We start from the raw sequence: 13,827 nt of genomic DNA, 5'->3' as shown, positions 1-13,827 counted from the left end.
ACATAAGGTTACCCTCTTTATGTTTCTCCTCATGAATATATTTTTAAATTGCTGCCGCTTTTTCATTATTTAAAATTTTTCTATTCTGTTTTTTGCACTTTCTGGTCAAAAGTCTGGATTTTATGCCTATAGTTTGCATCATTTATTTACTTTTAGAAAGAAATAAGTATTTAGGATCGCGCTGTTTAAAATTTTGCAAGTAATTTTATGAAAATCCGACCGTTTTTATAGAATTTTGCCTACATTTCTGTCGATACCTTTTTAAAATCATTATAGAATTCAAATTATATTACTTCTCAATCTATGTTGAAAATCTGAAGCGATAAAATCAAAAAATGAATGTGTACTGCGCGTTTTTTGTATACGTGTCAATAAACAAAAGTAACGGCGTTGTAAGTTAGACCTTACGATAGGTCGCACGTGCTCGTGGAATGGAAAATTACCGGCACGGCGTTTTGATAGCTGTACGATTCGCGGGTAAGTTCCAGTCAGTGGTAATTAAAAATAACTAACTAATGGAAAACGGACGTCCTGGCTGCAGTAAAAAAAAATATACAACACTTAACTGGTATGGTAAAAAAACACTTTACTGTCAAAAGAATATCAAGTAAAAACACGACAAGAAAATGTTCAAAAAAATAGTCTTTGGTTCTTATAATTATTTGACATTTTGATCGATACAACACCATACAATGTATAATAACGGTATTTGACTTACATCTTGAATCAGTAACAACCATAGTCCCAACACTTAGGGACGAAAAATATGCTGAGAAAATACATGTCCGAAAAATTAGGGACAAGAAAAATAATTATTTTTCCAGATTTTAAGGGTGTCCCAAGATTTAGGGTGTCCCAAGACTTAGGTAAAATACGGTACTTCGAAAATTTTTGCAGAACAGTATAGTATCTCTGTCATCAAAATCTCACTCTATAGTCTTATTCCAGCTATGTGAAGCAAGCCAGCTAGATGGCTTTCTCACATGAAAAATCTAGCATCTAAGAATTTAGCATCTGAAGCTGGCTTTTACCAAAAGCTAAAGGCACAAATAATCTAAATTTGGGGATAGAGGCCCAAATATCTTAATCAAATCTTATATTACAAGGAATGAGTGAAACTTTTGACTCTGACACATTTAACAAATACATATCCCAATACATTGTACTGGAAAATCATTCATTTTCACAGGGGTCTAATCTGTTTGCATGGATTTCGTAGTTGAGTCAATCCACAATATCTAACCCCAACAAAGCTGTAAAACTGCCATACATTATTTGTTCAAAGGTCCAAATCCATGAATCTATACCCCCTGAAATATCCATTCTGGCAAAAACAAATTACAAGTTATAAATTGTTTGTTTGTTTTGTGTTTAACACCGTTTTTCAACAGTATTTCAGTAATGTAACCGTACTAATGGCAGGCAGTTAACCTAACCAGTGTTCCTGGATTCTGTACCAGTACAAACCTGTTCTCCACAATCTGCCAACTTCCCCACATGAATCAGAGGTGGAGGACGATTGATTTTAGATGCAATGTCTTTTATCAAATTGTCACAGACAAATATCAAGGGATAGAACTCGAGACCTGGTGATCCGTAGATCGGCGCTCTCCCTACTGAGCTAAGTGGGTGGGCTACAAGTTATAAATAGTCAACAGAGAGGTTAATATTGCATATTTCTGTGGATACATTTAAGTGTAGGATTACCGGTTCACTATTTATATCAAGTCAACATACAAGTTATCCAGATTCAGGATATGGAAACATTAGTCATCTTTAAATGTATGTTCAAACAAAAACGTCTAAAACCCAAATTTTGATGTCAAAACTGTGTACATTTTTGTGAACAGATCAATCAATTCTTAGGAGACGAGGGCAAATTCTTACACATGGAGAGTGTTGAAAGCATCAACCTTTTTATGATAAAGAATGACCTTGACTCCAGTAAATGTTGCAAATACTTACCACACCTGCTGCAGGCTGTATCATGAACTGTGGTTGAAGTGTTGTTAACTGTGATGGATTTACCAACAGTATCTGTTGCATGCCGGCTACTGTGGGAAGCTGGGCAGCCTGAATAGAAGCTGTACTGGCCTGGGCTTGACTCTGTGACTGAGCTACTGCCTGGTAATCAAAATATTAACAGGAAAATGACAAATATATTAACAATGGTCAACTGCATGTAAGCAATATTAAATAATGTGTCTACTTTTCATAATAAACCTGTACCTTAGCAGAACAAATGACTTTCAGTAGGGCAGGTTTGCTCCTCACATGGAAGATTTTGACTGCTAGTGGATGAGGATTGAACCTGTAGCACTTACAGTCAAATGATTAAAACCCACTTTGCCACAATGGCAAACTTTAATTGAGAACAAGACAGAGTGTTCATTTAATAAATGACATGCAAATAGATCTGTGGATTTTATTTTACAGAATTTTATACCCTGGCTAATTATGCTGTCCAATGATCAATTTTTCTTAAGACTTTATTTAACTGCCGCGAAAACGTTATCCACTGAATTAGCTGTCCAACTGAAATCTAGTTCACATCACCAATATGACAGAAGACTGTGTTCTTTTCTTATTGAATGTTTCTGCACATTTTCATTAATTAATGGAAAACATATGATAAAGAAAAGTGGACGGGTAACAGGTTGCACAAAATTATCAAGTAGTGAAGCTTTCACTGCATGTTTTTTTTCTTCATCTACACATTATATACTGACAAATATTTACAGGAATACACTTTACAACCATTGATTTTGTGTGTGTTTTTTTTAATTTTTGACCATTTCTTTCTTTGTTTGTTGGTTTGTTTAATGTTTTATGCCATATTTCAACAGTATTTCAATTATGTAATGTTGGGCAGTTACCCTAACCAGTGTTCTTGGATTCTGTAGCAGTACAAACCCTGTTCTCTGCAAGCATGACGAGTAACTGCCAACTTTCCCAAATGAATCAGAGGTGGAGGACGAATTATTTCAGACACAATGTCTTTTATCAAACTGTTACCGAGAACATATGCCTCCTCTGGGGATCAAACTTACAAGCCAACAATCTGTAGATCTGTGCTCTCCCTACTGAGCGAAGTGGATGGGCTGGACCATTTCTGCCAGATTCAGTGACATTTTGTTTAGTAGCGCAGATTTCATTTAGCCTATGGACAGTAAAACCGATGGATAAAGTTTTGATTAAGCCCAGATACCTGTTGTTGCAGAGTTTGCAGAGCTGTAACAGCCTGTGACTGTGCTGTTTGCTGTTGTTGCTGCTGAAGCTGCTGCTGCTGTTGTTGTAGCTGCTGCAACTGTTGTTGTTGTTGAATTTGTAGCTGGATTTGTTGCTGCAACTGCTGCAGATCGGCTGTTGATAACTGAATGTTACCCTGTAGCGGACTTGATACTGCTGGAATCTACAGAGGAAAATGGATCCTGGTAATACATCATAAGCTATGTCAACAAATACTACAACGTAAACCTGTATTTTCTTCATGGCCCTGTAATAGATTTGCGGCATGTCGTAACAACTACAAGGCTGCAGTAAAATAAGACAAATCAAGTATCTATTACATCGTTCATACAGATTTCTAGCACCAAAATTAAAGGACTTTCAAGGTAAAATTTGAATTTTCAAGGCACCTTTCCAAATTTTTATGCCCCCACCACTTTGGGGGGGGGGGGGGGCATATAGATTTGCTCTTGTCTGTCCGTCCGTCCGAAAATGTTGTGTCGTGCGTAGCTCTGAAAGTATTTGACGTAGAGTCACAAAACTTTACAGGAATGTTGGTCAGCATGTGTAGTTGTGCACCTGGGGTTTCGCGTCCGGATTGATCCAGTCATGTAGGAGTTATGGCCCCTGACTTAGTAAAAAATTGGTCATTTTAATGTTGTGTCGCGCATAGCTCCAAAAGTATTTGACCTACAGTCACCAAAGTTTACAGGAATGTTGGTCAGCATGTGCAGTTGTGCACCTGGGGTTTCGCGTCCCGATTCATCCAGTCATGTAGGAGCTATGGCCCCTGACTTAGTAAAAAATTGGTCATTTTAATGTTGTTTCGCGCATAGCTCCAAAAGTATTTGACCTAGAATCACCAAGTTTACAGGAATGTAGGTCAGCATATGCAGTTGTGCACCTGGGGTTTCGCGTCCGGATTCATTCAGTGTGTAGGAGTTATACCACTGACTTAGTTAAAAATGGGTCATTTTAATGTGTGTCGTGCGTACTCCAAAAGTATTTGACCTTAGAGTCACCAAGTTTCAGGAATGTTGGTCAGCATTGCAGTTGTGCACCTGGGTTTCGCATCCAGATTCATTCAGTATTGTAGGAGTTCTGGCCCCTGACCTGGAAAAATTGTCATTTTAATGTCATGTAGTGAGGCATCTGTGTCCCATGGACACATTTCTAGTTCTTCATTAAATAATCACCATGGACGCTACCATTTTTGCTCGCATATTGATGACATTATTCGCAACAAACTCTCGCTTGCCCCTAATTAGTATGTACCATTGGCATTCGTACTCAAACATTCAAAATTATTTAATCACACGAAAAAGAGTGATTCTCTTTTATATTTTTATTAAAAATATGGAATTTTGACCATTTTGCAACAGATTTTCAAGGCTGTTTGCAGAAAATCATGGGCTTTTCTTGAAATTCAGGTACAATTTTGCATTTTTTCAAGGCAAGACTGAATTCAAGTACCGGTACTTTTCAACATTGAAACCAAATACAAGGACTTTTCAAGGTCTTCTTCCTGTATTACTAGGATGTTGAAAACACATGAACAGATATTTTTTTTACAGGATATTAACCTGTAAGAACATTTTGTACAACTAATTCAAAATCGTTTGTACTGGCGAACAGCTAGTGTTTACCGTTTATTTTTTGGAAGTGGGACGGGGACGTTAAGTTGTTCAGTCACATTGACAAAATTCACATCATATGGCGACTTTCCACTTTAATGGTGATGGAAGATCATAACCCATCTGAGCATTTTTCAGGCATGTGCTGGCACCTGGGTAGAATCATCAACCTTCCAGAGGTCAGCTGGCTTCCTCTCATTATTCAGGGCAGGGCTCAAACCTATAGGTGAGGGGCAAACGACTCAAAGTAAACGACCTTAACCACTCAGTCACAGAGGCCCAGCTAATGTATAATTAGCTTCAGTATAATAGAAAATTGCCTATTTATATATTTACCACAGTTGCAGGCTGTGCAAATGGATTTTGCAGTATGAAGCCTCCCTGCTGCATGCCAGCTAAAGGCAGATTCCCAAGCGCAAGAGGTTGTATCGTTGGCGTTGCTGGAGTTGCCTGACTGGTCGCCGTCATTCCTGCATTAACCTGAAACTGTTACAAAACAATATCATTTATTTGGATATCCTTATTACTTGCTTTTTATTCCCCCGAAGAGAGGCATATTAGTTTTCAACTGTCCGTCCGTTCGTTAGTTCGTCACAACGTTAATTTTTTGCATGAAGGCACTTTACTCGCGAACGACTGCACCCAGGACCTTCAAACTTCACATGCTGATATTACTTATTGAGTACACGTCCCCTACTGACTTTGGGGTCACCAGGTCAAAGGTCAAGGTCACAGGGTCCAATTATAACTTTTTGCATGAAGGCATTTTACTCACGAACCACTGCACCCAGGCCCTTCAAACTTCACATGCTGATAGTACTTATTGAGTACACGACCCCTACTGACTTTGAGGTCACCAGGTCAAAGGTCAAGGTCACAGGGGCCAATGTTAACTTTTTGCATGAAGGCACTTTACTCAAGAACCACTGCACCCAGGACCTTCAGACTTCACATGCTGATAGTACTTATTGAGTACACGACCCCTATTGACTTTGGGGGTCACCAGGTCAAAGGTCAAGGCGCTGCAGGGGCATTTGTCACCATTAGTGACAGCTCTTGTTATTTACTATTACTATATTTACTACATATTAATTTAATAACTTCGTGATATGTAACCCGTGCATTACATGTCAGATCATGACAGTGAACAAGTGTGTGCAGTTTCAATCCATTCCCATTAGTGGGTACTGAGATACCAGCTTACATACAAAAACTTAACCAAAAACTGCAAAGTCGAAAAAGGGGCATAATTTTGTAAAAATGCAAAGTAGAGTTATGGAACCTGTGCAATGCATGTCAGATCATGATAGGGCACAAGTGTGTGATGTTTCAATCCATTCCCATTAGTGGGTACTGAGATACTAGCTTACATATAAAACCTTAACCAAAAATTTCTAAGTAAAAAAAGGGGCATAATTTTGTAAAAAAGCAAAACAGAGTTGTGGAACCTGTGCAATGTAAGTCAGTTTATCACAGTGAATAAATGTGTGAAGTTTCAATCCATTCCCATAAGTGGTTACTGAGATACCACCTTACGTACAAAAACTTAACCAAATCGGGATGCTGATGCGGACACCGGCGCATGAGTGTATGAGTCCAATAGCTTTACCTATTCTTTGAATAGTCGAGCTAAAAATTCATAACTTGGCCTTCAGAAAGTTGCAGATGGACACAATTTAACTGGTTTCATAAATTAGAAATGTCCGTAAGACAGCATACTAGACTTTTCTCAGTGCTTGACTCTGAATTAGAGCTTTGCCAGTAAAAACTTTAACCAAAAAAATCTAAGTTAAAAAGGGGCATAACTCTGTCAAAATTCAAATCAGAGTTATGGATATTATTATCTTCCTGGTGTAGACTTTGATAGTAAATAATTATTTTAAGTTTCAAGTTAAAAGCTTTGATAGTAACAGAGATATTTGACTTTATCAAAAAATTTAACCAACGGCGATGCTGACACCGGGGCAAGTGCAATAGCTCTATTGTTTCTTCGAAAAGTCAAGATTAAAGTTACTGAATGACAAGATCAGTTTCACACTACAATTCATTCACCTGAATGCACAACGACAATCAGTATTGTAATAATCAGGCTTTTAGTTTTGAAAAACCTGGTTAAAAACTCATCATGAATACTTTAGTCAAAACTCTCACCATGAAAAGACACTTCCTACTTAAGCCATCATATATTTCCATTAATGGGAAAACACTAATCTTCCTAATTGTAGTTTAAAGTAACAAATGAAGCAAACCTGAATTTTGCCATCTGCCAGGCTGGCATCTTGATCCCCCTCTTTCATGCTCTAACCTGAAATTGCAAAAATAAAATTACTGATCCACTCTGTAGTACTTATTCTGAATTCATAAACATGACAATTACTGTTTTTCCTCTTTCATATTTTAATCTGAAATCATAAACCTGACAATTACTGTTTTTCCCCCTTTCATATTTTAACCTGAAATCATAAACCTGACAATAACTGATTTCCCACTTTTATACTCTAACCCAAAATCATAAACCTGACAATTACTGTTTTCCCCCTTTCATACTCTAACCTGAAATCATAAACCTGACAATTACTAACTTCCTCTTTTATACTCTAACCCGAAATCATAAACCTGACAATAACTGATTTCCCACTTTTATACATAACCTGAAATCATAAACCTGACAATTACTGTTTTCCCCCTTTCATACTCTAACCTGAAATCATAAACCTGACAATTACTGTTTTCCCTCTTTCATATTTTAACCTGAAATCATAAACCTGACAATCACTGTTTCCCCCTTTCATTCTCTAACCTGAAATAATAAACTTGACAATAACTTATTTCCCACTTTTACACTCTAACCTGAAATCATAAACCTGACAATTACTGTTTTCCCCCTTTCATTCTCTAACCTGAAATAATAAACATGACAATAACTGACTTCCTCTTTCATACTCTAACCACTGTGATCTACTTCCAAAGATCATAAATATGAAACTAATTGTTCTCCCACTTTCATACTTAATCAATTATCAAGATTTATGAAATCATGTACATAAAATTACTGAGCTCTCTCTTTAATCATATAATCCATCCCAATAAACATGAAATTTACTTTCATATACTAAAACTGAAATCATAAACATGAAATTGCTAATTAAAAGCATGAAAGCAGCTGCCTTCCCTGATCACTCTATACTGAAATTCATTGCATTTCATGAACATTTTTGGCCAATTATTAGATCTATACATACAGATCAAAAAACATACCGTAATTTAACCATTCATCACTTTTGTGTTCTTTGTCTATCATTAAACATGTTAAAAGCAATTACTCATTTTCAAATAAATATTAAATTTTTAATTCGAAGAATGAAGCTTCGTAATAAATTACATAAATACTAGCTACCTTTACCACATTAAAACTTTGAAAAAAGAAAGCCAAGCCTGCTATTTGATCTTATTAAAATACCCTAGTACATTTGCATATGTAAATGTCAATTTACAGTTTGAAATAACAGCGATAAATCAACTTCATTAACATTCATCTCATTAACATATGGCATGTTCTATTTAAGTCTAAATATGATAAAATCTCAAGGAATATCATGAATGTCATTATTCTGTGAATTCACTTCATTAAATTGCCTGCTTAAATGTTTCATATAAATACAGAGGTAATTTATTCATATTTTCCCTGTATAAATAGTAATACATAATTATATTTCTGAAACAAGAAACTTGCCAAGCCGCATAGATAGATGGCAATTTGCATTTTGTAAGGCAAATTAATAAAATATGCAGAAGACAAAAAACAGGTCCTGTTAATGTGAGTGTTTTAGTGTTCAGCATTGTTTTCAACATTTTTTCAGCCATATACATGACGGTGTTTTCTTGTAGCAGTGAACACAATGCCCAATTTTGTATAGTCTTGCCTTACTAGAATATCACACTGTCGACACACATGATACCCCATCCAGTTAATACTGAGCAGCAAGTGAGGAAGCTATTGGTACCACTTTTCATGTCTTTGGTATGACATAGCCAGGGCGCAAACCCAAAACCTCCCACACTCAAAGCTGGCACACTACCACTAGACTACCAAGGTCGTGTGGTCTTGTTAATGAAATGCCGAAAATAGACACAACAGCCTAACAGTATTAGTTCTTTCAGTGATCTTAAATAGCAAAATCATAATCACCAGAACAAAAGACACTAAAAATATTAACAAGGCAGTCTGAAAGACAGCTATATGACCCCGCTGCTGTTATGGATAATGAAAGGGTTGATGGTATTGGGTGGAACCATTAAACAATCCAGTTGTGACCTTGACCTTAAGCAGGCCCTGGGGCAAATTTTGAATTCCACACATTGTCTTGATAAGAAAAATATTACAGCCAAGCCATATTAAAATCTTTCAAGGGGTTTAGGAGATACACAGCAGACATAAAATGGAAGGCTCAAACCTTAAACCTCGAGATGTGACCTTAACTTTGAACCAACTTGATGAGGTGACCAATTTACCCAAGTTTCATGAAAATCCTTCATGGGGTTTAGGAGATACAGAGCAGACACAAAATGGAAGGCTCAAACATTTGACCCCGACTTGTGACCTTGATCTTAAGCTGACATGGCTGACTCATAAGTTCTGCAAATTGTCTTGATGAGGTGATAATTTGACCCAAGTTTCATGAGAATCCTTCAAGGCGTTTAGGAGATACAGAGTGGACACAAAATGGAAGGCTCAAACTTCGACCCTGACTTGTGACCTTAACCTTACACCGACATGGCTTTTGTTTGTTTTGGGTTTAACGCCGTTTTTCAACAGTATTTCAGTCATGTAACGGTGGGCAGTTAACCTAACCAGTGTTCCTGGATTCTGTACAGGTACAAATCCGTTCTCCGCAAGTAACTGCCAACTTCTCCACATGAATTATCAGAGGTGGAGGACGAATGATTTCAGACACAATGTCTTTATCAAATCGTCACGGAGAACATACCCCCGCCCGAGGATCGAACTCGCGACCCGTATTCACAGACCAATGCTCTCCCTACTGAGCTAAGCGGGTGGGCTCGTCTTGATGAGGTGATCATTTGACCCAAGTTTCATGAAAATCCTTAAAGGGTTTAGGAGATATAGAGCAGACACAAAATGGAAAGTTCAAACATTTGACACTGAGTTGTGACCTTGACCTTGAGCCGACATGGCTGACTCACAAGTTTTGCACATCGTCTTGATGAGGTGACCATTTGACCCGAGTTTCATGAAAATCCTTCAAGGGGTTAAGAGATACAGAGTAGACACAAAATGGAAGGCTCAAAATTTGATCCTGACTTGTGACCTTGACCATAAGCCGACATGGTTGACTCATAAGTTCTGCACATTGTCTTGATAAGGAGATCATTTGACCAAAGTTTCGTTTCATGAAAATCCTTTAAGGGGTTTAGGAGATATAGAGCGGACACAAAATGGAAGGCTCAAACTTTGACCTTGACTTGTGACCTTGACCTTAAGCCGACATGGCTGACTCATAAGTTCTGCATGTTGTCTTGATGAGGTGATTATTTGACCCAAGTTCCGTTTCATGAGAATCCTTCAAGGGCTTTAGAAGATATAGAGCGGACACAAAATGGAAGGCTCAAACTTTGACCTTGACTTGTGACCTTGGCCTTAAGCCGACATGGCTGACTCATAAGTTCTGAACGCTGTCTTGATGAGGTGATCATTTGATCCAAGTTTCAAGAAAATCCTTCAAGGGGTTTAGGAGATATAGAGCCGACACAAAATTGAAGGCTCAAATTTTGACCTCAAGTTGTGACGTTGACCTTAAGCCTAGATGGCTGGCTCATAAGTTCTGCAAGCTGGCTTGAAGAGGTGATCATTTGACCCAAGTTTCATGAAAATCCTTCAAGGGGTTTAGGAGATATAGAGCCGACACAAAATTGAAGGCTCAAACCTTTGACCTCAAGTTGTGACCTTGACCTTGAGCCAACATGGCTGATTCAGGAGTTCTGCACATCGTCTTGATGAGGTGATCATCTGACCCAAGTTTTATGATTATCCTTGAAGGAGTTTAGGGGATACAGAGCTGACACAAAATTGAAGGCTCAAACCATTGACCTTGAGTTGTGACCTTGACCTTGAGCCAACAGGGCTGACTCATGGGTTCTGCACATCGTCTTAAAGGTGATCATTTGACCAAAGTTTTATGATTATCCTTCAAGGGGTTTAGGAGATACAGAGTGGACACAAAATGTTATGGATGGACGGAAGGACAGACGAATGGACGGAGACCATTCCTCATTGCGGGGGATTAACAAGAGTGCCATCTAAATGTTTGATTTCACTGCGGATAAAGATCAAATTTATATCTTTATATTTATAACATTAATAAGAACAGATGCGTATATGTATCAGAAAAATTTATAGCACTGCCTCAATAAAATATGCACTCATGCTTTCATGGCATAACATTGCACTCCTGAATTTGCACACTATTTTCTGCTGTAGATCTTGTGCACACTTCTTGATACAGTTAACAGCCCATAAACACTGTCTGCAGCCAGGAGACGGAAATGACTGAACAAATGTTCTAAACATGCTGTTGGTAACATATGGAATATAACCTCAGTGAACCCTTAAAATTTCCCATACACATGAATCACATACATTTTAAGGATCTGAAATAAACTATTTCAATATTCTAGGAGTATATGTAAGTGAACAAGATGTGTGTCCATAAGTGCCCCCACTAACTGTCACTGTATGGTCATATAATGTTTCCTGTTCTGTTGACAATGCAAGACTTAGTTTGGGTTGGAGTATAATTACCACGAAACATCATCAAGGAACATAAGATAAAAGAAACTGAAAAAAATAAAGAAAAGCTTTCTGGGAGAGTGCCACAGAAATTTTTAATGCAAACTTCTTATTTAGTTCTTCTCTTGAAGAGTGAAATTCCAAACAAAATCCCAGGTAGACAACTTCACTTTTTGGATCGTATTCCTATATGGGTTAATGACTGTACATTAAATAGTTTTTGACACAGTCATGTGGTACACAAACTTTTAGGCACTTTAGCCAATTTTTAGACTAAGTCAGGGGCCATAACTCTGGTATGGCACAGCGAAATTATAAAATCCAAACAAATCCCCTGATGAGCAGCTCAGTTACTGAACAACAATCCTAATGCTGTTTGACGACATCTAAGGTCAAATACATGGCCTTTGATGACATTAGGTCAAATACATGTCATAAATTTGGACATCTAGGACCGAGGGTGGCCATAAAGGCAATAGTTTGTGTAAATTGTTTTGGTTTGGTTAAACCATGCTTGGCAGTATGCTCCAACACAGTAATCAACCCTAGGGGATACTTGAGTGCTGGGTGTTCTGGCTCAGTATCGAAGTCCAAGTTATATATCTATATATATGATTTCACTTACAATGTACACAAAATCCAGTGTTAAGTTCTATTCCTTCTATTATCAAGTTTCAAGACAACATTCTTCTTAATTTCGTAAACTTCTCATATGTTTACTGTTCAAGTGTTAGACTATGACTGTGGTGGTTGACTAATGTGCCATTTCGTCACTTCGTTCTGTCGCAGTGACACAACGACAAATGATGTTATGCCCCACACACCAAACTTCGCCCTGCCAAATGTCGTTACTATGCCCCCACCAAACTTTGCCATAACGAAGTTCGTCGGAGTGCCATAATGACATTTGTCGCTGTGTGGCTGCAACAGAACAAAATAACAAGATGGCACAAATAAGCCACCATATATAACTAACTAATCTAAATGTCTGAACTGAGGTATTGCTAAGACAACACTATCATAAAATGTTCAGACTTGTGAATTAGTGGTTTCAACAACATAATCAACATAATCAGCATCCCTTGGACTGTAAAATCTGCACTTTAATAAGGAAATAGTTAAATCTCTTGTAACCAAAACATTAGAGTTTAATATCTTAAGACTAATCTGACATGATAAAACAAGAAAGACAAATTACTTAACTGAGAATTTCTTAAAGCTATGGCAACAAATTAGTGTTTGAGAAATTCTTAAAATATTTGTGTAGATTTGCCACAAAATCTAACTCACTCACTTAAATATCTAAAAGCAATTAATATCAAAACATATATTTAATCCAATTCTTATTTCGCTAATTTTTATTTAAATATTGAAGTAAAATATATGAGCATAAAATTTACTGAATTATTATGATTACAGAACCAAAGCAATATGATGAAGGCAATGTTTAAGTTACATATCCACAATCCTTAATTCCATCACATCCAAACACAGAAGTACAGACAAGCCAATGTAAGTCCCCAAAAATTAATACTACATACTTAAAATTGTAACTGTCCTGTTTTGTTTCCCTGTAACTGGACTTTAACCTTTAGCCTACTGGCGGCAAGCGCTTATGCCTTTGCGACCAGTGCAGACCAAGATCACAGTTGCACAGTTCGCTATTCAGTCCATTAATTTTCAGTGAACATCCCTTTGATAAAGATGGACCAGTCCATTTCAGAAATTTAGCAGGCTAAAGGTTAAATAGAAACATGAATAATTCATGTAGAAAGTGTAACTTCACACTAGAACTATCACAAAGACTCTTGAAAGAGGATATCTGCTAGTCTAAGATCAAAATATACCTTTCTCAACTGATAAACACAAGATGCAACATATTCACTTGTTGTAAAATCTGGCGGCTGAGAATATATCTTTTATAAAAATTTCCAATCATTATCTGTAAATATTCATATTCTTCTGCATTTAAAGGTCCATTACTAAGGGAAAGTGAGTTGGCAATTTTTTTCATAGCCAGTGCATAGAAATTCTGCAAGACACTAAATAATGAAGATTGGCAGGTCAAAATTTACAGAAGGTCTTTGGAACTCAAAGAAATGTATCTGATTATGTTGAAATTTCAATGAATCGACAGAATGACCCCCCAGGTCTTTT

The 13,827-nt window shown here is 37.2% G+C and overlaps 1 protein-coding gene across 3 annotated transcripts in view; it reads right to left on the bottom strand.

Moving 5' to 3' along the window:
• The window catches only part of LOC123561849 (POU domain, class 2, transcription factor 3L-like), a 32,380-nt gene that overhangs the window by 3,335 nt on the left and 15,218 nt on the right, over positions 1 to 13,827 (bottom strand). For 2 of the 3 annotated variants that reach the window (XM_045354499.2, XM_045354500.2), the window contains 4 exons: positions 7,112 to 7,167; positions 5,199 to 5,348; positions 3,209 to 3,412; positions 1,966 to 2,124 (listed from right to left, as the gene is read on the bottom strand). In XM_045354499.2, the coding sequence (XP_045210434.2) occupies positions 1,966 to 2,124; positions 3,209 to 3,412; positions 5,199 to 5,348; positions 7,112 to 7,159 (561 nt within the window). In that variant the 5' untranslated portion in view covers positions 7,160 to 7,167. Of the gene's footprint in view, positions 1 to 1,965; positions 2,125 to 3,208; positions 3,413 to 5,198; positions 5,349 to 7,111; positions 7,168 to 12,295; positions 12,321 to 13,827 lie in introns of those variants that run through there. The other variant, XM_053552842.1, reaches the window with a different exon arrangement.

This window comes from Mercenaria mercenaria, chromosome 10 (assembly GCF_021730395.1).
Source record: "Mercenaria mercenaria strain notata chromosome 10, MADL_Memer_1, whole genome shotgun sequence".
Classification (NCBI taxonomy): Eukaryota; Metazoa; Mollusca; class Bivalvia; order Venerida; family Veneridae; genus Mercenaria; species Mercenaria mercenaria.
This window is presented reverse-complemented; position numbering and strand designations above follow the sequence as displayed.